Source organism: Kryptolebias marmoratus, linkage group LG8 (genome assembly GCF_001649575.2).
Source record: "Kryptolebias marmoratus isolate JLee-2015 linkage group LG8, ASM164957v2, whole genome shotgun sequence".
Lineage (NCBI taxonomy): Eukaryota > Metazoa > Chordata > Actinopteri > Cyprinodontiformes > Rivulidae > Kryptolebias > Kryptolebias marmoratus.
This window is the reverse complement of record NC_051437.1, coordinates 6,923,740-6,951,125: the sequence shown is the minus strand read 5'-3', so window position 1 is coordinate 6,951,125 and position 27,386 is coordinate 6,923,740. Positions and strand designations below refer to the sequence as shown.

Sequence of the window (27,386 nt, the reverse complement as noted above, 5' to 3'; positions counted from 1 at the left end):
TCTCTTCTGATCATAGTGCTGCGATCATACTGAGCAGAATGCAGATGTTTAGCCACCTTTCGGTGCAGCCACCAAAACAATCCTTGTGGCATGATGTAATCAGCTTCTCAGGCTTAAAGTAAAAACCAAGGCCCCCTTCGCACTGGATACCTACCCTGCTACGCTCTCTAAAGCCTACATGACTCAACAGAACTTGGCTGGATGGCATTAAATTAGCGAAAAATTTGTTCAGAGTGAAGGTAATCATGACGCTGCTATACTTTTAGTACTGGGTTTCACGTCTTCTTCTTCCATACTACAGTGCAACAATGTCAGGATTGTACCACGCCAGCTAACTTGTTGTGATCTACAGAATTTTACTATTCTTATATGGGAGGTTTTATGGCCTCCATCATCACCTTCAGCATTGCTGAGGAGAAAGAAATAGGACGCAAAAATCGGTGCCACAATAAGCCACTACAACCTCACTAAGAAGGTTTTGTGCGTGTCCAAAAGCAGACACAAACTATCTCACTCTTTCTGAGTGTAATGGGAATGTTCTTAATACATGCCTGAAGACCTCACCAAGACCTTGTAATGACATATTTCATAGGGCATTTTGTCCCATTCTTCTTACAACTTGGTCATAAGGTGAGCAACTGTACAGGGATTATTCATGGTCCCAATATCCCCTCATCATTCTCTGTTCGATAAAAGCTCTCACGACTGCAGGCCAGGTCTGTACCTTCTTCTTTGCAAAACTGACAGCAAGGTAAAGGTTTATAAAATAACAAATACAGGATCTGCTCTGAAGTTTTGAAGACTGGAGTTGGTATAAAATGTCAAATTCTTCTTTGGAAGTGGGTCTGCTTTGACAAGCCAATACCTCGTCAATACAGCTGTGTAAACTGTTTGTGTGTAAAGTTGCTTTAAAATGGCAGAAATCCATTTTAGCCTTGGCTGTATTTGGACGAGCCATTGGCTTGTCAGTCCAGTCAGACGTTAATGTTTTCTACTAACTGAGATTGTTCAAAAAGCTATCTACAACGGGTAAGATATTAATTGCTCATAACCATCCATCCATCTTCTACCACTTATGTGTGGTCGGGCCACGGAGTAAAACAGATTCAGATGAGAAATTCAGACCTCCATTTCCCCAGTGACACTCTCCAGCTCCTCCTGGGGGATCCCAAGGTGTTCCTAGGCCACAGGGGATAAACAATCCCTCCAGTGAGTTCTGGGTCTGCCTCAAGGTCTCCTCCAAGTGGGACATACCCGAAAAACTTCCAAAGGGAAGCATCCAGGAAGCATCCTGATCAGATGCCAGAACCATCTCAACTGTCTCCTTTCGATGTGAAGGAGCAGCAGCTCTACTCTGAGCTCCCCCTGGATAACAGAGCTCCTCACCTTATCTCTAAGGCTGAGCCTGGCCACCCTATGAAGGAAGCTCATTTCAGCTGCTTGTATCCGGGATCCTGTTCTTTTGATTATGATCCAATCCTCATGACCATAGGTGAGGGTTGGAATGCAGATGGACCAGTAAATAGAGAGTTTTGCCTTTCGACTCAACCTTTTCTTCCCCACGATCGACCGGAGACTTTTCACAGAATTCCACTTCAAAACGTCTAAACTGTATCCAGTGTCCAAACACGTTCGGCTCTAAGCATTATCCTCAGTATGTCTGCATCTAAAAGACAGATAATGACCAAGTATTCATGTCCACACTGCATCCAGGGAAGATGTAAGAATTCAAGAACAAAAGTCTCAAGCAAATATTTCAAATTACTTTTTGACATTTAGGTTCTCCTGTACAAGATTCTAGTCCCACCTACAGTGTACTGTGATTTAGGGGATATATTTTAGGGTACATAGTTATTCTTCAGTGGGTTACATCTGATAGTGAGATCTAAATTAACAACCTGTAAGGAAAATCTAACAAACAACTCAAATTTGTTTCAAGCATTAAGCTACAGACTGTGTTAAGACTGTCTGCAGTGAAAACAAAGTTAGAAAAGCATGGCAAAATTAAAAACAACGAACCACAAACAAAAGGAAAAGGAGTATTTTGCAACAGCAAAGTCCTTAAAATGAACGAAGAATTAAACCTTAAAGCTACATTTAGATGATTAAACCATGTTTTGGTGCCACTGCATGCTGTCATACAGTGAGCTACCCACATGCAAACACTTCTCATGTCTCCGTTTAAAAAAAAAAAGAAAAAAAAAGTGAGGCCTGGAAAAAAAAGTACAGCAGCAAATGAATTGCATAACAGAGGCTCTCTGAAGTAGCTTTTATTGCTCATCAGGCTTTCGTGGATCTTATTTTGCTGTCACCTCTGCCAGTGGTTAAAAAAGATTAAAAGGCAGCGAAGGTGTTTGTGTCTCAAAGACAAAGCCTTGGGCCCGTGTTATGACCAGACTCTGGCAAACTGGCGACAAGGGAGGAGAGGGTGCAGCAGGATGTGAAGGTATCATCAGTTACGATTCAGACACACAATATGCTGGGAGACCGACACACACACATGCTGCATGTCTAGGTCTGATTCACAGATGGTGGAGCTGAAGAGAGTTAAGTGATCTACCACACGTAAGCATGATCTTTCACAGAGAATTGTTCGATTCAGTAGATTTTCTGCTTTCTTACTTGTGATGTCAGGATCTGGAGTGCTGCCATCTTCCTCTCCACTGGGCAGTTCTATGGAGGACAAAACACAAATGTAAGAATGAGGTCAGTAGCTACATTCAAGGCCAGGGAAAACGTATATTTTATTCACCTAATAAGAACACCATCTCTACACAGGAGAGCTATATTCCTTTTAGAAATTCTTTTAGTTTTATTGGGATTGTTTAAGCAATATTTCCTAATTTTCCTGTTTCGGGATGGGTTAACACACTAAGGAATGCATAATTAAAAGCATGACTCCAGTGAATTAAGGGCAACTGTTGCTGTGGTTTGTGGCAAGCCATCTTGTAGCAGAACCCACCTCCTGAAGCTCCGTCAGCTGCAAAGTCCTCATCGTCATCCAGCAAACTCCGAGATGCCCGGATGTCTTTTTCTGATTCCAAGTCTTCCGGCAGTGGGACCTCTCCCCACACCTTGGAGGGCTGAACCACCTGGGACAAACAAAGAGATTTATAGGGGTTGAAGTCTCTACAGAGAAAGGTTGCAGAAAGGTTGCACCCAGTGCTATACGTGGGATCTGGAAGGGTGGAGGAAAAACAAACGCTGAGGCAGGAAACTGGGCATTGTGATGTGTTTACTTTTACCATTTATTATCTCTAAGAGGGCTCTGCAAAAGTATGCATGCAAATAAAAGGTCATTTGAGTTTGTTCACTGGACATGGTCAGGGATATCATTCAATTATTGTTAGTGCATTTTTGCCTTTTCTACATGAAGTCTCTGTCCAGATGTTCACAGCTGACTGAGATGACCCACAAATGAATCCCACACAAATCCATAACAAGCAGCTGGGGTGAATATCTAAACAACACTAATCTGTTTAAGTATGCTTTTAATTCTGTGCCCCCCAAGTAAAGAAACACACCCAACATACCGTGACTAGTCCTTTACAACTGCCTCATTAATCTGGATCAGTGAAGGGGTCTATCGCTGAAATATTAGGTCACCTTTGGCAGCAGTTAAAAACACTTTGGATGAAGCAGCATCTCACAGTACAGACTTCTTCAAAATCATACCTGGGGTCATCATGTCATTCAGGTTGGTAAATGAATAGCAGGGTAGGAGGATGAAAACTGAGAAGCGTAGTGTCTGGCCCCCAGCCATCATGACATTAAACTCCACAGAACACAAACTGTGAGCCCACACAGTGAATCAACAGAAAACAGAGCCAGTAATGAAAACAAGAACTAATGTGAGCCCAGAACTTACACTTGTGCTATTTTCCATTTTCCTCTGAAGTCGAAACTAACAGTTGGGGAAAATGTCCTACTCGAGCTGTTCCAGTTTTGGGATGGAGAACAAGTGAACTTAAACATCATACTATATTTTTACATAAACAATCACCTCCGTAGCATGTTCATGAAGAGAAATTGGAGCCTAGCACTTTATCGGAGTCTAGTATGACCAAGTACAGGTGATGCCGCCACTGTTACTGGGTCATAAATAGGCTATTTATTATTGGTAAATAGCCTATTTAGAACAGCATAATAAACTAGACTAGAATTCTGTTATGGCTTATAGTTTTTGTGTATCCCCCTATGATTATGAAAGGCCCCCTATCTGGATACCCCTTTGAAATCTTTCTGTAGTCACCCCTGGAAAGTACTGTATTGTGCAATAAATTTAAATATAGGAAAGGACTTTACTGTTTTAGTACCCAACTCCTTGTACTAAACCAGTATTAGTTTAAAAACACATTTTATAGAACTAATGCTCAAAGGTCTGTTAAGGGTCAACTCTGTTTAACTCGGCTTCACCAGACTTTCATCAGGTCTTCCTCTGCTCTACACATTACAGCCAGGACAGATCTGCCAAATGCCACCTCCTGTGTCATTATTTCAAATCGAAAAGAACTACTGATTGTTCTATTCATCGAGAAAAACACAGTTCTGGCAATAACACCCATTTCTGGCTTTGAAATGTCCACCAAAGTTCAACTTTCCATCACAATGCCTCCCAGTCCATTTCAGAATACCCAACCCTGACCAAACATCTTTGGCAGAGATGACCTACTCTATCTTAATGCTAAAACCAAAGCCCATCTCATATAAAAAAACTAATATTTAGCACAGAATGGATTGTCCAATATTTCTTTAAAATCAAATATGATAAGATGGCAAACACAAAATCTGAATTTTTTTTTAAAACAGGCCTTTAACAAATCTGGGAAAAGAGATTTTGCTGTTTATGCATTAATGTTTTAAATCTTTTTTTTTTAAATGGCAATAAAGGTCACAATAATTTTTTTCTGTAACAGATAATATCGTTCCAAAATATCAGCTTCAGTGAGTGATTTCTTTATTATCATTTTTCACTGCAGTGTTGGACAAACTTAGTTAAAACCATATAATCACTGAGTCAGAAGGATGGTTATCTGTTTATACCTGACAAACATCAGTCTCTCAGGGATGAGGCCCAAAGCCTAACCATCCACTCTCGTATCTCATCATCTTGATAAAGTTCACTGTGCCGCCAGACCGAAGCACAGCATGAGTTTATCTCTGCTCTCACCATCTCAGCACCCAGACTCTCCACACTCTGGCCAGACGTTTAGATACGACTCTGGCAGAATGCCACCCCTAGCATTTCCAGTTGGCATGGCCCGCCAGTTCCTATTTCCACCCAACTCTGTCATGGAAGTTTTCCCATTTAAAAGGCTCCAGCTAATAAATAACTAAACCTATCCCTCCAAATCCCTTCTCCCCTGAGTGAACACCCATACAACAACACTCCCGGGCCATTTTCAAAAGGAAACTGCTGACTAACCAAATTCTTTTCTGTTGTGCCGACCAGACAACCACTGGTGTGATCATCTCCTGCTTCCCGCTCCCTTGGGATGAGATATCATCTCTACGTGCTGGATCTGGGCAAAAAAAAACATGACAAACCCTGATGGAGAGTCCATATTTGAGGTGGATCTTAAAACTATCAGCTAGATTTGGTGGAGAATTTCAGTTTGACCTCATGTAATGGAGAGCTGAGAACTACTTAAAAATGTGCTTTCCCACTTTGCACCTGCACTCAAGTTCAGAAAGCTAACATGACCTTTACTCTCAGTCTTGGAGTTGAAACACTCAGAGGACACATCTGTAGTGTTAACGTTATCTGTCTCTTAAGATAAAGATCTCTGGAACTCTTTGAACTTCACCACGCTCAGAGGACACAGGTAACTAGTAACCTCTAGTACGCCAAATGGTAACCAGCATATGCCTTTAAAACATATGTGCAGAAACAAACAGGACACACACACAGATTCCCACTAAAATAAATTCCTCTGGTTAATGAGAAATTGGCCAGTTAACAGCGCACGGCGTTTACCTTGCAAGATATTGTTACTACAGGTCTTAGAAACTGGTAGGAACAGAAAAGATAGTGAATGACAGAAGACAATTTTTATTTTTAATCCATGAAGAATCGATAAGTAGAGGCTAAGGCACAAAAGAGTTAAGAAAAAGACTGATTCATCGGTATTAACTTAAGTCAAGTTCAAAATGTACAATTTTTGGCTGTGATTGACAAAAGATTTTATCATGAAAAAAAAAGTATTTGGTTGAGCCTAAATCAGTGATCTATGATCATTTTCACCAACAGCTGAGTTTGCAACTAAAGACAGCCTATGATGAATATCAAGCATGTCAATAACTTTCTGGAAAATATGTACAGAGTGACTGCTGCTGCTGGGAATCCTTCCCAACCATGATCACATCCATAGCCGTTTCCTTTTTCCTCATCCTCCTCCTCTTTGTAAGGCGGTATCTTACAGGGCTTTGACTGTTGGGAGACTAGTTGACGGTTCAAAATTGCAGAAAAAAAGCAAGAAAATATGCAATTTTTCTATTTTAGTTTTATCAAAGTCTAAGTGCTTGCAACTCGGCAACAAGTGAGCTGTGAGGCTGACCAGGTTTTAAAAATGGCCTATATTGGGGTGCAAAGCTTGTGAAACTGTAATCTTGGCTGTGCACGTTATTTTGTCTTATACCAGCATTGGCAGCCACCCCAAAGTTTATGATTTAACCTGCTGATGAACACTTTGAAATGAAGAGGCATTTTTGAATCAGTTTTTCAATAATTATTAGTTATCATCAGTTTGTTTGCCTTGGATGTGTTCTGTCAGATGAGAGCTCCTGTGCAGGTGTCAATATACAGCTTGAGCCAGGTTCAAGATGCCCACGACAACTCTGTGACCAGTTTGTGAGAAAGTTTGTCGCACATATGTTTCAAACATGTTTAAAACTCAAGCAACAGAAGTGCACATGTCTGCGACTCACGCAAGTAAATTGAGAACATTCGGGAAAATCTTTCATGAATGAGGTTCGCCAACTAGTCGCAGCCCTATGAGATACCATGTCATTAGTACTTGGTTTTCAGTCACTGTTGGACTAATATCCAGTGCTCAAGGTGGGCTTGTACTCTCTGGCACTTATACATTTTTGTCCTTACAGTACAATCACTTTCTATAGCATACCACCACTTTTCATTAGCCTGCCAGTACTCAGAGTTAGTGTCACCAACTGTAAGCTACAGGCAATTCACAAAAACTGCATCACCCCCAGGACATCAGTTAAAAACAGGACGTCATGACTCAGTTAATACTGGGTCAAATATAGGGGATCAGGTGACGCACGACTCATAAGGAACAATGGTTGGTTAAAAGTTAAGCACAAGGAGCAAATCAAAGGCAGAGCTGGGCAAGGGTCGGGAATCGGATCTCTGGTACTGAGGACTGTAATAGATTTAGTCTATACACAGAGAGGAGGATTGTTGCTGTATGGAAACAGTAACTGTTGGTAATTTAGGCCTTTGCCAAAAAAGATATGATTGTTTAACATGTGAGTGGAGGAACAGATCTGGGTACTTAACCTCTGTGCATTGCTCTCATCTTCTTTTGGGTTGAACAATCCCTCCACTTTGACTGGCAGGAATTAAAACTCCTAATATTTTTGCAAAGAAAACTGCTTCAAACAAAACTACAGCACTATTTTGAAGCTTTTAAGAGCCTAAATATTATGGCCTGTCAGACAAATAATTATTTAATGTCACTGCTGATCAACTATCATCAGAGTTTTATAGAAAAAGTCTAATAAATATGGGTTGAAATTCATCAGATTGGACAAATGTCATTTCAGCTGCTTTATTCGGCTATTTTGGTTGTTGGTCATGAGTGTTAGGAACAGTAAACAAAGTCATTATTATAGAGCATGAACAAATATCCTTTAAGGTACATTATGGTGGGGGAGAGGTGTAGCGGCACTTTTGTCCTCCCACTTCAAGCAGTGTTTTTATGTCCCCTGGATCTTTGTGATGTACAGGATTCTGACATGGCAGGAAATCATACAGTCTGTCATCTATCAAATCTTATGGGTAACAATGAAAATATTATATCAAGCTTGCACAGTATGACACGTATACAAGTTCTTTAGGAATTTTTGAAGTTGTGCAGCTTGTGTCAGAGTTTAGCCAGGATCTTTTGAATATGGATCTATATTGGGAGGGATCTGCAATTGTAGTTGAGTCTCACAGCTGGAAAACTCCTATTTTTTTTTCCAAACAAGCGTTGGCTCCTGCTATTTATATTGTAAACCCATTTCTTTTGGGGCTTGCGGTAAAAATCCTTCAAATCTAAAGATTTGCCTTCTTTATGTTTGAAGCACATGCAGCTAAGCACCTTCGGCCTTACACAGCCTCACATAAGACACGCTATCACTCACGCACTCGTCAACATTCCCATCCTGGTAATATTCCGGGGGACATCCAACGCCTGTCAGAGGAGGCGTGAGAAGAGTCCTTCAGGGAATCTCCACTCGCCCACTCTGCTAATAACCCGACTGGTGCAGCTGCAAGGACAATCTGTGAGAAACATTTTGAAGGCATAGCTAGTATGTAACACAAGTGAAGGCGCTGGACTGAGCTCAAGTTAGAGTTTCACACACAATCCTCTCTTGTGAAAACGTGAGTGATAGCAGGAGTGGAAATGTAGCATTTAAGGCACCTCCTAAACTCACACAACCCATCAGCTCTTGAATACATCAAAGTGTGTGATAAGCAAACACGGAACTGATCCATGTGCCAAGATGTGACTTCCTGAGCAAGAAGAAACAACCCTCACAAGATGAATTCCCAACCTTTATGACCCACCATTCCTCCCTAACCACCGTCCTATCTCATTTGTACTCTACTCTTTACAAACCAACAATATCTGCTTAAACCTGAAATAGCAGCATGTGATAAACAAGCACCCTCCAAGCACTACCAGGCACAAAGGAGGCCTGAGCTGCAGAATCCCTACCCCACCTTTTACGCAACCTGCTGCTATCTGAAGAATAGGTGCAAGAGTATTACCAAGGCTTCGTGAAATCAGCTCTGTTACAACACTTTCAAAATACTAAATTATGTGCATTCATATATAAAAAGATTATTTTAATCCCAAACAACAGGGCAAGGGTGTAAAAAATCCAATACGTTTAGAGTAAGGGAGAATTACAGTTCCTATTTATGGCATAAAATTAACATTCAGATTCTACCAATACAACAACCTGGTTTGCAGACAAGGTGGTGTTGACATGTGCATTGGTTTTTTTCTGATATCTCTTGCCTCGTGTTGCAAGAGTGATTAAAGACGAGAAGAAAACCATCCATCCAAGTGAAATATTCTTGTTGCACAATTTTTTGCAGATACACAAGAGAAAAATTGTGGCAAGGAGACTATAGTCAGTTTCACAAAACTGTTCCACAATATGAACGCAAAGATGAACCCTAATTCGAGGTCCTTCTGGTCAGTCATACATCATAACATGCATTTTATGATGTATGACTGACTTTATGGCAAGAATTAGAAAGGAAGGATAAATCATCTTCCATTCTAAGCAGCTGGCTGTTTGTGCAGGCCATGGAGTTAATCAGTCAATCCCTCACTCACTCAAATTTTATTTGAAAAGCACTTTTTATACAGTAAAGTGTAACAAAAAGTGCTTTACAGGAAGTAAAAACGAGACAAAACAAAAAAACAGCTACAAGCGCAAAAATGAATTACTGAAGTAAGTTGCAAAAGTATTAAACAATGATGAGGAAACAGTATAAAGTGTAAAATTTATATATATGTAAATTGTAAATGCATGAATTCCAATTTATAAAAACACAAACCCAAACTGAGAATAAGTAAATGAATGCACGTTAGAATGAGATAAAGTACATTTGATTTATAGAAAATAAGACACTGAGGTAAAAGATAAACAAAATAAAATAAGATTATAGTAACACAGTGGGAAGTTGAGTATTTACCTCCAATAAAACTAAACAGATAAAGTGGCCATAAGGTTTGCCAAAATTTGTGAAAAATAATTCAGCTAAAAGCCAGACTGAACAAATACGTCTTGAGTTTGCTTTAAAAAAACATCAACATTATCACTACATTCCACCCTCACATTACATATCGACACATCAACTGCTTCAGCTCTGTGACTACCTTTCCTATAGTGACTCAGAGGTTAAACAGTGGTTAGTCAACTTCCCCTCCAAAGGTCCTTTCATAAATCACATCGTGATGACAAGAAGACATTTCAAATCCAGCTAATTTGTGAAATAAGCTTGTGTGAGAGAAATCTTTGCTTGGATTTGTTAGTGAATTAAAACCTCTGATGCCAAACATCGACCTGAGCTCCTGCTGGGCAAAGCGAGGCCCTTCTGCTCCCTGCAGCTCTTTGACATTTCTCCAAAAGTGCAATCTAAAGTGACAGGACAAAGAATAAAAAGGAAGGACCCTCATCATTCAACAGACAAACGCTCTTTAACAATGCCCATGATTGTGCTCTGAAAGTGTTCCATGACTAATACTGTGGGTGCAACAAACATGCCGGGTTTTTTTTTTTCCTGGAAGAAAGGACTAAGAGAGCAGGGAGGAGGCCAGGGAGCCAAAAGTGAAGGAAAAAATCCACATTTTTTTAAACACATGCTTGGAGTGCCTGCCTGGCCATCTTCCCCCAGGACATTCATTTTCTCTCCCACACACAGTCATGCCAAGCAATTTACAATAAGCCTGGTGTCCTACTGGAAATAAATACTGAATATGGCTGTAATTGCTATGCACTTTCTTTAATTTAGTGTATATAAAACAAATTGACAATGCCTTTATTGATATAAATCAACTTTCCTTAAAACCGTAAGGTACTTTTATACTGTACCAAACAGACTGGTTAATAAGACTAAGACGTGTAGACTGACTCAAATGTGTAAAATCATTGGAGTTCTCCTTTATCTTATATTTCTGGAAAAAAAGAAACACTACGCATTTTGTCTAATCACCTTCAGTTTTGATCAGAGCATGCATTCTCCGTGCAATTGTCTTAAGCTTTTACAAAATCACATAATTTATTTCCAGTAGAGTTGGACTTGTTTTAATATTTTTATTTATACTTGAGTTTGCAAAATTAAACTGCAGCTATTTTTTTTTCCAGAACATCTTAAAGACAAAACCAAAAGTAGATAGTTTTGTAGATAGTTCCAAGAGTGTAAATAACATGTTTGAACATGTAGATTTAGGCTTACATGAATAAATCTGAACTCTGACCACTTTTTCTGTTCGCTCCAAAGTTTAATCTTTATCCTTCCTTGCAAATTAAACCCTGGGTTTTTTTTGTTTTTGTTTTTTTTCTGGGGGTGATCTAGTCAGCACTAGTAAGAAATTGTTTTATTAATGGTCTCCATAATGCTACACAACAATTGAACTTTTTGGCCTAAATTCAAAGCACTACAGAAAACTAACACTGCACATCACCCTGAACACACCATCCCCGCTGTGAAACATAATGGCGGCAGCATCATGCTGTGGGGATACTATTCTTTGGCAGGGACAGGGAAGCTGGTCAGAGTTGATGGGAAGATGGATGGAGCTAAATACGGGACAACCCTGGAAGAAAACCTGTTACAGGCTGAAGACTTGAGACTGGGGTGGAGGTTCACCTTCCAGCAGGACAACAACCCAAAACATCTACTCATATCTACAACGGAATGGGTCAGACCAAAGTATATTTATGGGTTACGACGAGCCAGTCAAACTCCAGGCCCTAATTCAAAAGAAAATCTGTTGCATGACTCTATCTATGCTCTCTATCCAGTCTGACTGAGCTTGAGCTGCTTTGCTGAAGAAAGGGCAAAGGTTTCAGGCTCTAGACGTGCAATGCTGGTAGAGGCACACCCAAAAAGACCTACAGCTGGAATTGCAGCAAAAGAGGGTTCTACAAAGTGTTGACCACTTTGGGACCGAATACAAACGTTCCGATTTTTATTTGTAAAACAAATTAGGAAACTATGTGCCACTTTCTTTCCCCTTCACAATTACGCACTGCTTTGTGTGCTTTGTCATATAAAATCTCAGTAAAATACTTTGAAGTTTGTGGTTGTAAAAATGTGGAAAAGGTCAAGGGGTATAAATACATTTTCAAGCCATTATATTTGCTGATTTAAACTAACTGGGGACCTTTTTAGACCATGGTGTATTAAAACTAAAACCATAGCACTCCAAATCACCTTTGACATTGTGACTGTATCCCACCTTGATGAGGTCTTTTTGCTGCATGTGAAGTATGTGGCAATTAAATAGTGCCTCCAGCTAGTTAGCATCTACCCCACAACCTCGCACACTCATCTGCCTTTATACCAACACTCACCGTTGAGTGATACGTGTCAAAATGAGCACCAAGCCTGCACAAACTTGTATACACGGTGCAACTAGCAGGGTGAAAGAGCCTGTATACAGACCAGCACTAAAATGCATATATACCTTTACTTTTTGTGTTCTGCTGAAATAAAAACACGAGGTTCAAACAAACCCAGGATTTTGTTTCAGGTGGCTTTGGTGTATGGCACGACTAGTAACTGGATAATGAGATGAAGAGTAAAGTGAGAATTTCAGCACATATCTGTATGTCTGTGACTGTTCGGAATGACTCTACTCTTCATTTGACGTCTTACTTTAGGTCAAAATTTAAACTGCAAAGAATGCATATTTGCTTTTGGTTAATTGGCGTTCAGGCCGAGCGCAAACAGAGTAACTTTGAAACAGGAGTTGAGTCACCATCATGTATTTCAGGCCAAAGGTCACAAGCTGGCGACGCAGAGACCAGACAGAGTGCAGAGATCGTAGGCCGGCCGTGAAACAAGACACCTCAGCCTGATCCTCAGCACAACATTATCTCTGATGGCTTTTTTCAGCAAAATAACAAGAATCCCATGGAGTCTAACGAGCAACAGAGTCATTGAGTTCCTCTGTATGCAAGTTATGCTGGCAAAGGAATGTGAAAGAAACAAGAAACAGATGACTTCATAATAAATGATCAAAACTACCATTTAAGTTTCAATATTCTGAAGCCAATCAACCTTTATGCAAATCCACAGGCAGCTGAAAGTGTTTCAACAAGTCACCCAGAAGGTTTTTTTTTAAAACAGGTGGTATAACATGACCATGTTCTGCCCAAACCTCTCTAAGTGTGAATGCCAGTTACCAGCCACAAATACACCATCTTTCAATTATCACCCCCAACAGGGGCCCCAACAACAAACTCTGCATTTACGGACCACCTAGAATCTGAGCCACAGCGCTTCCATTACAGAAACCTGAAGGCCCCCACCATCAGTGAACAAAAGCCCACACAGATCCCATTGACAGACGATCGGGCTACTTTGAGTCAGGAATGAAGCTATTCTTTTTCTCTTTCAACACTGAATCGGACAGTTAATATGGACCATACAGGACCACGCTACACAAATCAGAAATGAAAGTCCTGCTTCAACTGTACTTTTTCCTCTGGGGAAAAGCCGAAAGTGTTGGCGAGCTTGTATATTATTTTGTCATTTTTGCACAAAATCTTTGGCATCAACTGGTAGCAGTTTCTGAAGATATCCACAACTCCTCAGCGCATAGATACATGGTGGTAAGTCCTGATTTTGGGATATCCTGTAGTGTTAAAGTTGTAAACTTTGATGTTGAAGTCCCTCAGTAGTCTTTGATTAGACAGTGTCTGTATAGCTGGAGCACATTTCTTGTGTATTTATTTAATTTAAAATTAAAAAAGGAACCAATCTGCCACGTTCAAATATTGATTCCGAGACACCAAAAAACTACAAGTAAACAAGAAAAATGTGTCAACAATGCAAGACCGACTATTCAAAGACAGAGTTTACAACATTGATATATTCAAGAAACAGTACTTACCATTGTGTATCTATGTGCTGATGAGTCATGAGTATCTTCAAGGATCGCTACCAGTTGTCATGAAAATATTTTGAGGCAATAATTATGAAGGAATAAACAGAAGCACTAACAGTCGCTGTTTAAAAGCTGGTGGACGCTGGTGGCCAATTTGGACGACTGCTTTGTGTAAAGCGGCCTTGGTTGGCAGACGCGCTTAAGAACTGTCTGATTCGTCTGTTTAGGTTTATTTAACAAAGGATCAGCATTTTAAGCAAAGTACTTTCCAAATTTGTCAGTGATTATTTGATTTTTCTTTGAATTTTTAAATATTCCTTCTTTCAAAATAAACTATGATGGCAGAAACAGACACTGACACAAAGTCCTTCATTTCTTTCTTTTTTTTCCTGAGGTGTGGTGGGCAGTAAGTGTGTCAAAAAACAGCCTGGAAAACACTATAAGGAAACAGTTTGGCATGTCACACCAAGGTGCAGGTAGGATTTTTTTGTTTGGTTTGTTTGAAGACGGTCGCATTATTTCTTTAAATTCGCCCATTTTACCCACACTTTGAATGTTTAAAAAAAAAAAAATCACTGCTTATCCCTATTATTTAGTTGGGTTGTTCTTATGATCACACAATTCCCAAAGGTTTAAACGTTATTAGAATACCTAAAAGTCAAGTGCAACAGCAAGATTCCAAACAATTTCTTTTTCACCTGAACTAAATGTCACCTCAAACATAAACACTGTAAGAGCAATTTGGTCTGTAAATAATGTGTGTGTGTGCTTCCAGAAACAGAAATGTTGACCTGCCGGGAGGAGGGGTGGGGAGATGGGGTCCAGTTCCCCCCCAGACGACAGCTGAAGGGTGAGGTTCTGAGACGAGTGGCAAGAGCTGCTCCGGCCCGGCCAGCCCTCGCCTGTTTATTTATACCAGAAATAGTCCCCGTTAAAGCGCGGCTGTATCACTTAGGAGGTCTGCTTTTCTTCCCACTGGAGAAGCCAGAACGATCAGGAATCTGACAAGCCCCAACATTTATCTAATACTGAAAAACAGAAACACCTCAAGAGAGAGATAAGCTTGAAATTCGGGCGTGGAAAAAACCAAACCCAAAGAGAAGACTGACAATCGGCAACCATGCCATTCTTAGAACAAGTGTACTAAGATTGGGCACGAGAACAAATCCATCCAGCAAATGTTTATGTATTCCACTGGCTACACTTGCTATTTTTATTTTGGAACTGATGGTGAAGTTAGGTGCATAGTCAAGTTTCATCTTCTAGTGACCAGTGTTCTACAAATAAATAAAAACAAATAAAAATCTCAATTCTAACATAAATGCAACATTATTTCTAACTTATGGTGATTTGCATGCATGTGTCTTTTCTGGACAGCTGCTCATGTTGCGTTCACATGCTCACCTTATTTACTTTAAAATATCCAGGCACCATATTTATTCACTTTCAACACAACTGATTCATCTATGGGCCAAAAATCAGCTGAGGAGGAAATATAACGCAAGGGGGAAAAAAAATGAAAAGCAGTGCGGAAAATCACAGTGACAATGGAGCCATTTATGCCAAAAATAAAAAGAGCATTCTCCCCATGTGCAACTTTTACTGATGACTATGCACAGAGTTGTTATCTGAAGGCAGCGTTTTAGCTTGGCTGCAGGCTTGCAACATCACAGGAAAATATGCATTTTTAAAGTTGTAAAGAACAATAAAGAAGCACCATGCACTGCATGACACCAAAAGCATACGACTGACCCAGAATTAGGCTTAAATTCCTCACAAGAAACTATTAATGACGGTTTAGTCTGGCTGAAGGAATGCAATCAACAGTACTGTCTGGAAATACTTCTGCATCCATGTCACAAGTTTCTTCTCAGAGTTTTAAACACTAACAAGTTTGTGTTCATCTCTTAGTTCTCAACCTTGTTGACAGGGTAGTGTTGTCAACTAAACACTCAAATAGCACAGATGCTCTTTATTAGAATTTTCATTCATGTTTTTTATTATTACTCATTAAACTGTATGGTTCATTTTCTCTAAATTATCCCACTTAAGAAGACTAAAATTTAAAAAAAAAATCATAAAATTGAACATTTCAGACAGCTTTTTTTTTTTTCTTTTTTGCTCGACTGCAACAATTTTTTTCCCCCATTCATTATGTTGTACTGTTGAAAAATAAACGAGAATTGTTCGAGAGCCTGCATCTCAGTTCACGTGGAGAAAAACTGTGATCCACATTTTTACCGAGAACCGTGCAGACATTCTCCACGGTGCACGTGAACAGCACTGTGGTCAGCTCCGGCTGTTGTTAATGTGCCTCATAGATAAAGTTAATTTGATTACATGAATACTATTATGAAATTTCAAACGGATCCAGAAAAGAGTTGTTGCTGAAATTGTATGAAAGGTGACGGGCGATATGCATTCCTTCAAGGAACACTAGACTTTTAATTTGTTTAAAGTAATTATCTTTCTAGAGTGCTTCTAAATTTGCAATGATGTTGAAAGCCGGTTTATATAATTGGGAACTGCTTAAATTGTTTGAGTGCTCAATAAGACATTTGCTGCTGTGTGACATAACAGTAGATGGTTTTTTTCTGTCTATCTATCTGTCCTCAAATATCTTTATGTTATAAAATTATGTGTGTTGATTTAAAGGTCTGTTGCCTGGCTAAGCCGTAGAAAGGAAGTAGCAGCAGCTGTTTGATAGCTTTGAGATTAAGCTCTGGTTTCTCCACTCACTGATGGCAACAGATTTATTCTCCTCTCTTCCTCTCGCACTTATTCTTACCTCAGGACCAACTAATCTGACGCCACCTGTTGACTTGGCCCCGCTCGCGCTGTCCCTCCATAATCACAGGCCAGAGCCAGCTCAGTCCATCAACTCCCCCAGTGCATCATACTCGATTAGCCACAGCGAGTGGAAAAAGTCAGCTAAGAATACTCAAAATGTGCAGCACATGCAACCCCGTCTGAAACAAACTGGAGGGGAGCGACCCCGCAAATCTCCACACGGAGATAGAAAAATGAAACATCTGTTTTCGAACAGTAATAGATGCTTGACTTTGTGAGAACAGAATGGCCTGTGGGTCTTTTGGCCGGGGAAAAATGTCCGCCTGGTGTCCTGGCCGTAGGGAGTAATTTCATGATGGTAAAGCTGCTTTCCGCCCTGTTCCCAGGGTCATGCTATCTCATAATTGACTGGGGTTTGAAGGGCAGAGTAGCGAAGTTTCCTGTGGAAGCTCCAACATCTTGAGCCTCCCAAACCACGAGTTTTGATCTGCTTTGCGCTTAAAAAAAAAAAAACCTCAAGATGCACTTTAAGCTAAGAACATGACAACGAAACCTGCTGTTATCTGAAGCACTTTGTTTGGCAGCACCTGCACATCAAAGTCCCCCCCTTTTTTTTCCCCCAACTTATTATTTTTCTTCCAGTAAATGTCTACAAGCCTGTTCAAGGTTTAAAATAAATAAATAAACATGTACACTTAAGTATTGGGCTGAGAAAACAAAAATATTTTTTTCCCAGCCATTTATTCCAATAATATAAACATAATAGGGCGGTAGCATAAAAGACAGCTGTGCTCTCCAGATGTTCGGTGCTGCAGAGCAAACACTGTAATCTGTTGTTGACAGAATCATCAAAAGGAAAGAAAAAAGGTATTCAGAGGTCATTCTCCCTTATTAAAAGATTCAGTCTGTGCTCCTTAAATAGGGAAAACGTGAGGTCATTTAAAAAGTCTCAGGCTCCATTTACATTACTTTGGATTTGTTTTTCTTCAGTTTTACCTTTCTTCTCTGTCCAAAAATTCAAACAAAAACACTGAAATAGCCACACTATGCCACTAGGTGGTGATAACGACCATATTAATGACATTAAAATACATTTGAACCTTTGCAGCTTATTTTACATGAACATTGATCTATATGTTTTAATTACTAAAAAAGAGTGCACAATATCATACACCAAAAAACCCTTTTAATCACAGGCTGTTGATGAAGAGTTAGCATAAATGCTAACTTAACATTGGAAAAAAAAGGCCATAAAAAAAGCTAACACAATTAGCATCCTGTTTATCACTGGATATTTACGTACAATCCGTAGAAGTCATTCCTAAAGGCAATCGTGTTATGTTTATTTCCTCTATTGTTTACAAACTGACTTGATTACTAACAAAGTTTATCTCTCTTTACTGGAAGAAAAGTTTGCCGGCTGGAGGAGGTGTCCCATTAAATCAGAGACCAACGGTCGAACTGATGATGGCTGGAGTTAAACCAAATTACCTGTTTGTGCTTTTATTTTCTACACAGATTAGGCAGTATTGTTTTGTTTTTAAAAGATAATACAGTGATGATAGATATATTGCAGCCAATAATTCTGCGACTCAAAATTTTTCTCCCTCCAAATTGGGGCATGGCGTAAAAACTAATGATTTAATGCAGAAGTGACACTGATGTAGAAGTTTGAAATAAGCATTTGCATAAAATGCTACAAAACCACTGAGACTGGAGCTATCCGAACTGATAACGCTCTGAGTTAGTTTTACTCCAGGTAAAATTTTAACTACTGACAACACCTCCACAGTACACTACCTTCAAAACTCTCTTCAACTGTACAAATAGACTGATTAAGAAAACAATCAATTTCATGTGTTATAATGCATTATATTTCATGCTATGAAGCATCATTTCTGTACTGGAAGAGTCGATCACCTGATCTTAAACTGATGAAGGAAACAAAGCAGGGAGCACTGCTTCTGTACATGGGTTTTGTTCAATTACATTTGAGCTACTTTCGAGAAAACAAGCATTGTGCATGACAAAACAAAGTAGTTCCCAAGCTCTCCCTAAAATATGTATGTAAATACCCCTAAACGAACTCTACAAGCTTGTAGAAATGAATGAAACATAGTAAAACTTGTACAAATGTATGTCAAAAACCTCAAGCGAACAAGTTCCCATGTGTTCAGACAGGAGATCTTAAAGGAGAACAGAGGTGGCATTCCAGGGGGAGATAAAAATACCTCTGAAGCTGCGTGGCTGCAGGTGTTATTACACCCCCCTCAGAGGCCCTGCAGCCAGATTAGATGCAGGACAGAACAGAGACTAAAGTTCTGCGAGGAGATGTCTCCAAACCCCTTTAAAAGTTTCTGAATGGTCATGTCTGCTAATGTTTTAGGAGGCAAACTGCATCAAAAACTGAACTCTGTGCAGAGGCTACTCATTACCTACACTGTTTAGCAATCTTTGCACAGATCTTGCTGTTGCAGTAGTGTTCAAGACGTTCACAGTCAAGCGTAATAGTCTTGAAAGACGCTTCTGTGCAAAAGCTGGCCCTATGTAAAACTTTGACTCGAGCATTTATCAGCTCTGTTGGAGGAGCTGAGTACAGTCTGCTGCAGTGGGTTGGCAACCACCCCTCACCTCCCTCATTTGAGGTGAGGCCTGGCCAAGAAGCAATAAACACTGAAGAAAGCTGTGTTTGAGAGAGCAATGAGAGCAGTGTACGGCACCTCAGTGTGTGAGGTACACCTACATCTGTAAAGCCCATGAAAACTGACAGGATCTGCTGAAACTGATGTGCTCCTGATACGAATGGTGAGATTTAGTAGGACATATTATGTAAGAAGATGGTTTTCTGTTTCTATCTCATTTCACTTTGCTCAAACGTAATCTAGAGCAGATTTATTCAGCCTGTTTGTTTTGACAGTGCAGAGTTTTTAATGACCAAAAATAGCCATGGAAGTTTTCGAAGCAAATCCACCCACAGACACCCTCGAAGAGATGTGACCTTAAGCTTCAGCTTAACAAGGGACTTTTCCTGCTGCTCGTCTTCTAAGTTTGGTGAAGGAAGTCATTTATTTTGCCCAATCCGAGGATCAAGGTGAATTTTAACCACCTTCAAAAAAGGTGGTTAACTAAAGAACAAAAAGCCAGTAGGCTTTAGTTTGTCAGCAATACCCTAAAGCAAGCGAAACGAGAACATTCCTGACACCAATTATCAAGAAAAGGGATCAGGTACCCACTTTGTCAGCGTGAAATACCTTCACTCTGATTGGCTCCCTGCTTTCTTCTTTCACAGCTTTAAACTCATGATTCCGACTCCTTCTGTCACCCCTTCACAATAGATCAAGGGACAGGACGATTGCAACAAAGTGGATTACCTTCTCGAGGCTGCTTCAAGGAGAAGTATCCGGGGAATCTGAATGACGTGAATGCCGGATTTCTCCAGGTGTAAAGCACTTTTGTTTTGGTCAGTCATGAACCTCAAACACTGAAACTAGATTAGTTTGCTTGTATGACCAAGGGTACAAGTGCTCCCTTTTTATTTTTCTGTATTTTATAACTTCTATAGTTACATTTTTATTTATTCTAGCTTGGCAGGACAGAAGCAGTCCTCTTTTAACTATGAAAATTCACAAGACAAATCTCCTGGTAAAGGAAAATGTTCCCTTTGGGTAAGGGGAAGAGTTTAAGTATGTGGGAGTGTTGGTTACAAGTGATGGTAGGATGGAGCAGGAGGTTGATTGAAGGATCAGGGCCTCCTCTGCAGTAAGAGCACAAGGCGATGCTGTTGGTTTACTGGTCTGTCTATGTTCTAACCCTCACATATGGCCATGAGGGATAGATCATGATATGAAGAATAAGATGTAAGAGGCTGAAATGAGCTTCTGGGTGGCCGAGCAGCCTAGTTGATAGAATTAGGAGTTCCGTCAACTGGGTGGGGGTGCTTCAAGTGGAGCCGCTGCTGCTCCTCATCAAAAAGAGTCAGCTGAGAGGTGGTTCGGACATCTGATTAGGATGCCTCATAGGCACCTCCCTCTGGAGGGTTTTTTGATCATTTCCCACTGAGAGGAGACACTGGAGCAGATCCAGAACCCACTGAAGGACCTGGGACCCCTTGGGATTCTCCAGGAGGACCTGGACAGTGTCGCTATGGAGAGCGAAGTCTAATTTTCGGTCATGAACACGTTGCCTCTGAGACCCGTCCACAGCGAGGCAGAAAAAGTTTTCAAAAGGCTTTTATCAGGTTTCTTATACTCCTTATAAAGTTCCTTATACTCCAGACATTTGCTGGATTTTTGCAAGAAATAGTACAATTTCAGCAAGAATAAAAACATACTGATCACGTTTAGGAGCAGACTCTGGACAGACAAGCAGAGTGCAGGATGAAGATATAGGTATGAATAAGTGCTGAGGGAAAAGCTGTTGGATGAGAGATAAACAGCTGCTCCCTCGTTCCTTTTATCCAAGGTCAACAAGGACCCGAACAAAAGCTTCTTGAGACCACTGAGCCTTCTGGCGTCATTTACAGCATCAGAAACCTGACATCTACTAGATGATCTGTTCATACAATAATAGGCATTTCTTATTTCTTGTTTTAGCTTTCTGTTTATATTTAAATCTATATCAACAGTAGTGTGGTGGATTTAATTCAGTATCCTGTTTTTGCCTTTAATGGTTTTTCCAATCTCAGACTTCTTACCCTGTTTAACCAGAGAAAAAAAATGTATGACTCACGCTCTAAAGCTATGACATTCTGTATTTGGTTACTGACTGTATCAACAATATGACCTTCAGTATTCATTGACAATGACTGGGAATCTTCCTGTCTAGACTGTTTCCCTGCAGGGATCTTTCACCAGTCCATCACACAAACTGAACAGCAGGTGACAGCTATCATGAATCACAACCTGATTAAGAAAAAAAGTAGCAATAATTATCTCTTTTGAAAAACTGATTCAGACGTATAGCTCATAAATTTTAAGCACATCTGGTTTTATTGCACCTTAGCAGTGGTTACACAATCCCAGATCAGACAACAGGTAAGTTTAAAAGATATAAAAAAAGAGCAGTAAGAGTGATGAAAGAGAATTTTAAAAAAGGCCTGACAGCCATCTCTTCTCCCTGATGAATGTGGGGGAAGGAATTCCCCCAGACAGAACCACGCCTGCTGGATCTTACGCTTAGAGCGCCAGATAAAATCCCTAAGCTAAATTAAACACTTCCTTTACTCCACTTACCCTTCCTCCACCAGATAGTCCCAAAAATAAAACAGCCTGCGTGTTCAGAGCGGAACAATATCTTAAGGCAAACACAGCACTGAATAAAGACAAAGAAAAGTTGACTTTATGTCAGCCAACATCATTGTCCCTTTATCCAGGATGAATATCTTAGGATTTAAACAGGATGTACGTATAAATCAATGTTCAAGATCTTTCCTGAACATGAAAGAATAAAAGACTGTGGTAAAACTGTTTATGTTAGGAAGGACACTATAGTGCTGTAATGTGTACAGATTGAGCTGGAAATACTTTCAGCTAATGTACACACCTTTAATGCAAAAAGGAGATTGCACAGAATTTGCTAAACATTATTCATTATTGTTCAACCCAGAGCTTCCATCAAGAAAAAAAACTTTGTTTCTCTGCTTTAAAGTAGCATGTTGGTGCTAGAGTGGGAGGCAAAAACTTCCATGTGTGCAGCAGGTTCACGTCACTCAAATTCAGCCTTAAGGTGACACATTTGGCTTTTCACAAACCACAACAAAACATTGATGAACATCTGACAGACTTTATGTCTGGAAGCATCCATCTTTCAACAGCTGACAGACAAACTTCACCTGTCCCCATAATTCAGCAGCAGGCTTTAATCTGTCCGTGCTCACATCTACAAAGACACCTGTTCCCCCCCCCACACACACCCACCCACCCCCAGTTTACGCAATAACATACGAAAGCAGCGGAGCTAAACTGCCTATTCATTGGAAGCAGATGGAGGGGCTCCATTTCCTACTATAATAAGAGGTAATTACAGGAAAGAGGAGCTGTGCATCTGTGTGAAAATACATTGAGGTGTGGTAGTTGATCAGTGAAGCGGACGCCTCAGGTATTCAAAACTATCTCTGGGTTCCTTTGCAGATGACTCAGCAGTGCAAGGCCAGCATGAGCTCAATGACCTTTCAAGATAAAAAAGGGAAGAAAGACAATTAAGAGTTAGCTTTCCCCAGAGAGGTCCCAACCTTCTGACTGAACCTGTGACAGTTTAGTACAAACTCCTGCTGTTTCTGACAATGAACAACGGCAGTGGAACATTCTCCAAAGGAAATAAAAAGGGCAATCATTTACTCTCATTTTACTAAACAACCATTAAACTATTAAAGTCAACAATCAAGTTAAGCGCCAGTTATTTGTCCAGAAGGATTCTAGGCATTCACAGCAATAAGAGGAATGATTGACCTGCCCTGCTTTGGAAAACAAAACAATACAATCCTGTATATTTGGGAAATGTTAAAACAGATTGTTGTTCATGATTTTTGCTGTTAAATGGATATTTTGGAGAGGATTTCTGTAGAAAAACTGCGAATAATTAATATCCTAACAGAGTGTAAATTTGACAGGATTGATGAAGCTGGCGGCTGGACCAAAAGTGACCTGCTGTTGTCTTAAAACAACTTTAATATCAAACCTTTCTTAATGAAAACCATTTTATAAACCTTTTCGCCACCATTGGTTTTGCATTACACAGTTATTTACATAGAATTCTGAGTTCATTTGGAGGAGCAAATAGCAGCTAGGCGTAGCACCTCTGGAAGGAACTTTGTAATATTTTCACCATAACAATTATGTGCAAAACATCAGGTAAGACATTAACTATTTATAACTTTCCCACATAACCCCACCTCAAAAGATCTGAACCAATCCCTTGATGCAGAAGGCCCAAACCTGTTGCATACAAGTACACAGTGGATTCAGGTTTATTATTATTATATTTAGAAACTATCCCCATTTTTATGCTGGTCGTACCATTTATTTTGTTGTATGTATCCGACAATCCTTAAAGGCCAGTCCGTGAAAATATTGTCGGACATTAAACCAGTCCGTGGCGCAAAAAAGGTTATGGATCGCTGCTTTAATGCGTGACTTCATTTTCATTTTTTCAGAAACAGAACAATGACTCATGTTTGTCGTTCCACAATTCAGCAGGAAAAAAAATTCTTGCAACACATTTTAAAGCGCCTACTTCCATGAAGAAAATTTCCACTAAGCATAAATGTTATAAGTCACAGAAGGAGTGCTGTGCCATAGTTCATACAACATTTTTTTATTATTATTATTTTGGGGCGTTTAACCAGAAGTTTCACCTTTGGGATGTAGCAACCCAGAACTGATTGAACCCTCATCTCAGCTAGTCAGGCCAAAAGAAATAAGAAGCACCCCCCCCAAACTTTGCTCTTGTTATTATTATCTCATTCAACTTTTGTTTTCTCCTATTCAAGCACTGGAAAAAGCTTTGATGAAACACCAGTCGGAGGCAATCATTGAGCCCACAGGCAAGACTGATGTGTGTGCCAGAGGATCTGAGCACAGTCTGATGTTTGTGCCAAACTGTATGCCCAATACGCCCCCAGCTCCACCTCTTCAACCCACGAGTGGGTCATAATAAAGCCTCTGCAGGTGGCGTCGAGTAGAGCCTTCATCATCCAGCTGAAGGAGCATCCTCTGTGGGTTCACCGTCCAAACACAGTAAATCATACATGCCCTCAATTCAAGGGAGGAACCATTTAATTACCCCCTGCTAAGCAATAATTGCCTCACTTAGCCGGAGGTGCTGCCCCGTATGAAGTCACACAGAACAGTGGGGTCTTGAAGGTTCTTCATGATTATGGACAAAACATCAAGAGTCGAAAGATTTCTCATTTAGATTATAAAAATCGAAAAATTTACCTCGTGTTGATATAAAGAGATCAAGAGTAGAAATCTACAATGGATCAAAAAGTGTGAGGTCAAATTATCTGAATTGATTTTTAAAAAGCAGCTGCAAAAGATTACCGGGACAAAATACTGTTGCCTTCATACGACACAATAACCAATACATTGGAACAAAATAGACATTTATATCATCTGTTGCCAAAAGGTGAAGGTAGACAATAATGTGTGTGTGTGTGTGTTTCTGTTACTAAAATATCAGTCAATTTTACCTAATTTTGACCTAAAGATTGGTGTGGTAGTGGCTGAGACCAATCCCCAACACACATTCTGAGTACTTTCATCTTATACAAGATCTTTAGCTAAATTCTTGCCGTTAACTTCTGGAGTCAGTCCAATTCAAGATGGCCACCACAGTCAACTTATCTTAGAAACGACAAAAATGTTGGTCTTTTTTGTCTTTCTGCTTCTTCCTTGTCAGCGGTCTCCACAGCAAACCATCTGCATCCAAGTTCAATTTTCATCACCACCTTGCTGGTTAACAGCACCGGACACAATCGTTAACCCCGACTGAGCTGGTAAAGCTGTCGTACGATCAGGTAAATCAGTCGTAGATTTGCATGTTTTATGCCGAATGACCTTCCTGGCACAACCCTTACCATTTATTCGATATTGGGACTGGTACCAGAAGGCTGTAATTGGCTGTAAATAAATGGTACCATTGGCTCTAATTCCATCCATTTTACAGATATTTTGCTAAAATTTAGTGTAGTTGTAGCTGGAAGTCCTTCACAACACATACTCTGAGCGTGACATCTCACGATACGCGTGTTATTTTCAATGTTTGACCCAAACGCATTCCTTCAAGAAATGTTAGGCTTTAATATATTTTTGAAATAATACAAACATCTAATAAAAATGTCTGCCAAGTTTCCGTTTAATACTGCTGTGTCAGAAATCAACTTTCGATTTAAGGTGAAAATATATTATTTTTCAACAGATATCTAAAGGATTCTATATCTACCATTCTCAGATTACAATGGCAACATTGAAGAGTGCAAGCAGAAGTTTCTTTGACTAACTATTTAGATGACTTTTTATTCCATGGAAGGAGCAGATGTTTGGGTGGAGAGAAAATTACACACAACCTCTTTGGCCTAAAACCACAGAAATTCCCTTTGCCTTGCCGGCTGCCTTACAAGCCCAAACCTCAGCCTGATCGGGCCTGCCAGGTACTTCCAAACCTCTGGGCACATTAGACGTCAAATTACATTAGTCACCAAAGCGGAGAAGACATTTTTCTGTTCCTTTCTACTTAGTTAGCAACAAAATTCACAAACCAAGAGGAAGTTTGACATTTTTCACTCAGCTTTTTTCAGACAGTGATCGGGAAAAGCTTCAAAATAGTGTATTTGAGAATAATCAGTGAGCTCTGTGGTAATGGTTCCCAGCAGGAAGGTACAATTTTAATCAAATGAAATGAACAATCACAGACACGGTCCACATTCCTTTATCAATAGCTTGATTTTCACACCTGATTTTTTTTTTTCCCACACTAAGGTAACTGATGTGCCTTTTCTAGTTCCAGATAATTCTTTACGAAAAAATACACACCTCTTAATAAAGTCAATTGAGGCCATTCTGAAGAAATATATCTAGTTGTTTTGAAGCTCCTTTGCACCAAACCAACATCAAGAACCAGTGACGACGGCCAGGTACTGTTGTGTTGGGTCTTATGATTTCTGCAGTTCGGACAATTAAAATAGAATTTACTGTAAACTGCAGTGTTGTGGAAGTTGTTAATAGGTGGATGTGACCGAACCGAAGGCTGCATTTCAGAAAAAGACAGATGCACATAGAAAAAGACCAAGTAACAGCCATTCGTGCTTTCATCTTAAATGAGGCCGAGTGTTAGAAACCATTTTCAGATTTGGGTCCATTGCCTGTTTCATATTTTTGTTTTTTTAAAAAAAGCGTTGATGTGGTCAAGATGAAGATTTGCAGTGAATATAATCTTATTACCACAAGTCATACCTATCAAAACACCCGGTTTCTTTGATGAAAGACTTCACCCAAGTGCTACTGCTAACTCTGCTAGCCGGAGATATCTGTGTTGAATCATTAGCACCAGTTTCATGGATTAGTGTTGCTGCACTAGAACGGCAACAACAATGGCTGTAAATTCCACTTCATAATCCTTTCTAAAATAAACTATGATGGAAGTACCAAAATCTTTCTTTTTTTATTATTATTTCTTGTTGTGGTTTTGAATTTATTTACTGTTTGGTAGATGTTGTTTTGAACAGAACGCTGTCTAGAAAAGCAATAAGGTGGTTGGGAAACAAGTTGGCATGTTACATCCACCTCATGGTAGTGTGAGCAGATACCAGTGGGGGGAGAAAAAAAAAACATTCACTCCAACTACCTTCAATTAATTTACTTTAATTAGAAGCACTCAGAGAGCACCAACCTCCACCAAGGCCATTGGGTCAGAAAAAAAATTAATTGTAGGACCGTGATCTGGATCACCACTAAAATTTCATTACTTGTTTTTTTGTAAGAACTCCAACATTTACTGGAAATTTCATCAAAATCTGTTCATTAGTTTTAAATAATCTTGCTAACAGACAGACGGATTAACGCTCCTGAAACCATAACCTCCATGGAAGAGGTAATGACTATCCGAATATTAGGAAAAAAAATACCTATCCTGTCCATAGTACGTGCAAAACTAGTTGATCCTGGTGTAGTAACTACAGCATTTTGGGTCATTTTCAGCGAGTTTGTGTGAATGAAAGCATTTCTAGAGAAGGTGCCAAGC

The 27,386-nt window shown here is 39.8% G+C and overlaps 1 protein-coding gene across 12 annotated transcripts in view; it reads right to left on the bottom strand.

Annotated features, from left to right (window-relative positions):
• hspg2 (heparan sulfate proteoglycan 2) overlaps positions 1 to 27,386 on the bottom strand; it is a 139,398-nt gene that overhangs the window by 99,019 nt on the left and 12,993 nt on the right. For all 12 annotated transcript variants that reach the window (XM_017419164.3, XM_017419170.3, XM_017419166.3 and 9 more), the window contains exons 2-3: positions 2,963 to 3,092; positions 2,623 to 2,673 (exon numbers count right to left, since the gene is read on the bottom strand). In XM_017419164.3, coding sequence (XP_017274653.1) covers positions 2,623 to 2,673; positions 2,963 to 3,092 — 181 coding nt within the window. The remainder of the gene's footprint in view (positions 1 to 2,622; positions 2,674 to 2,962; positions 3,093 to 27,386) is intronic.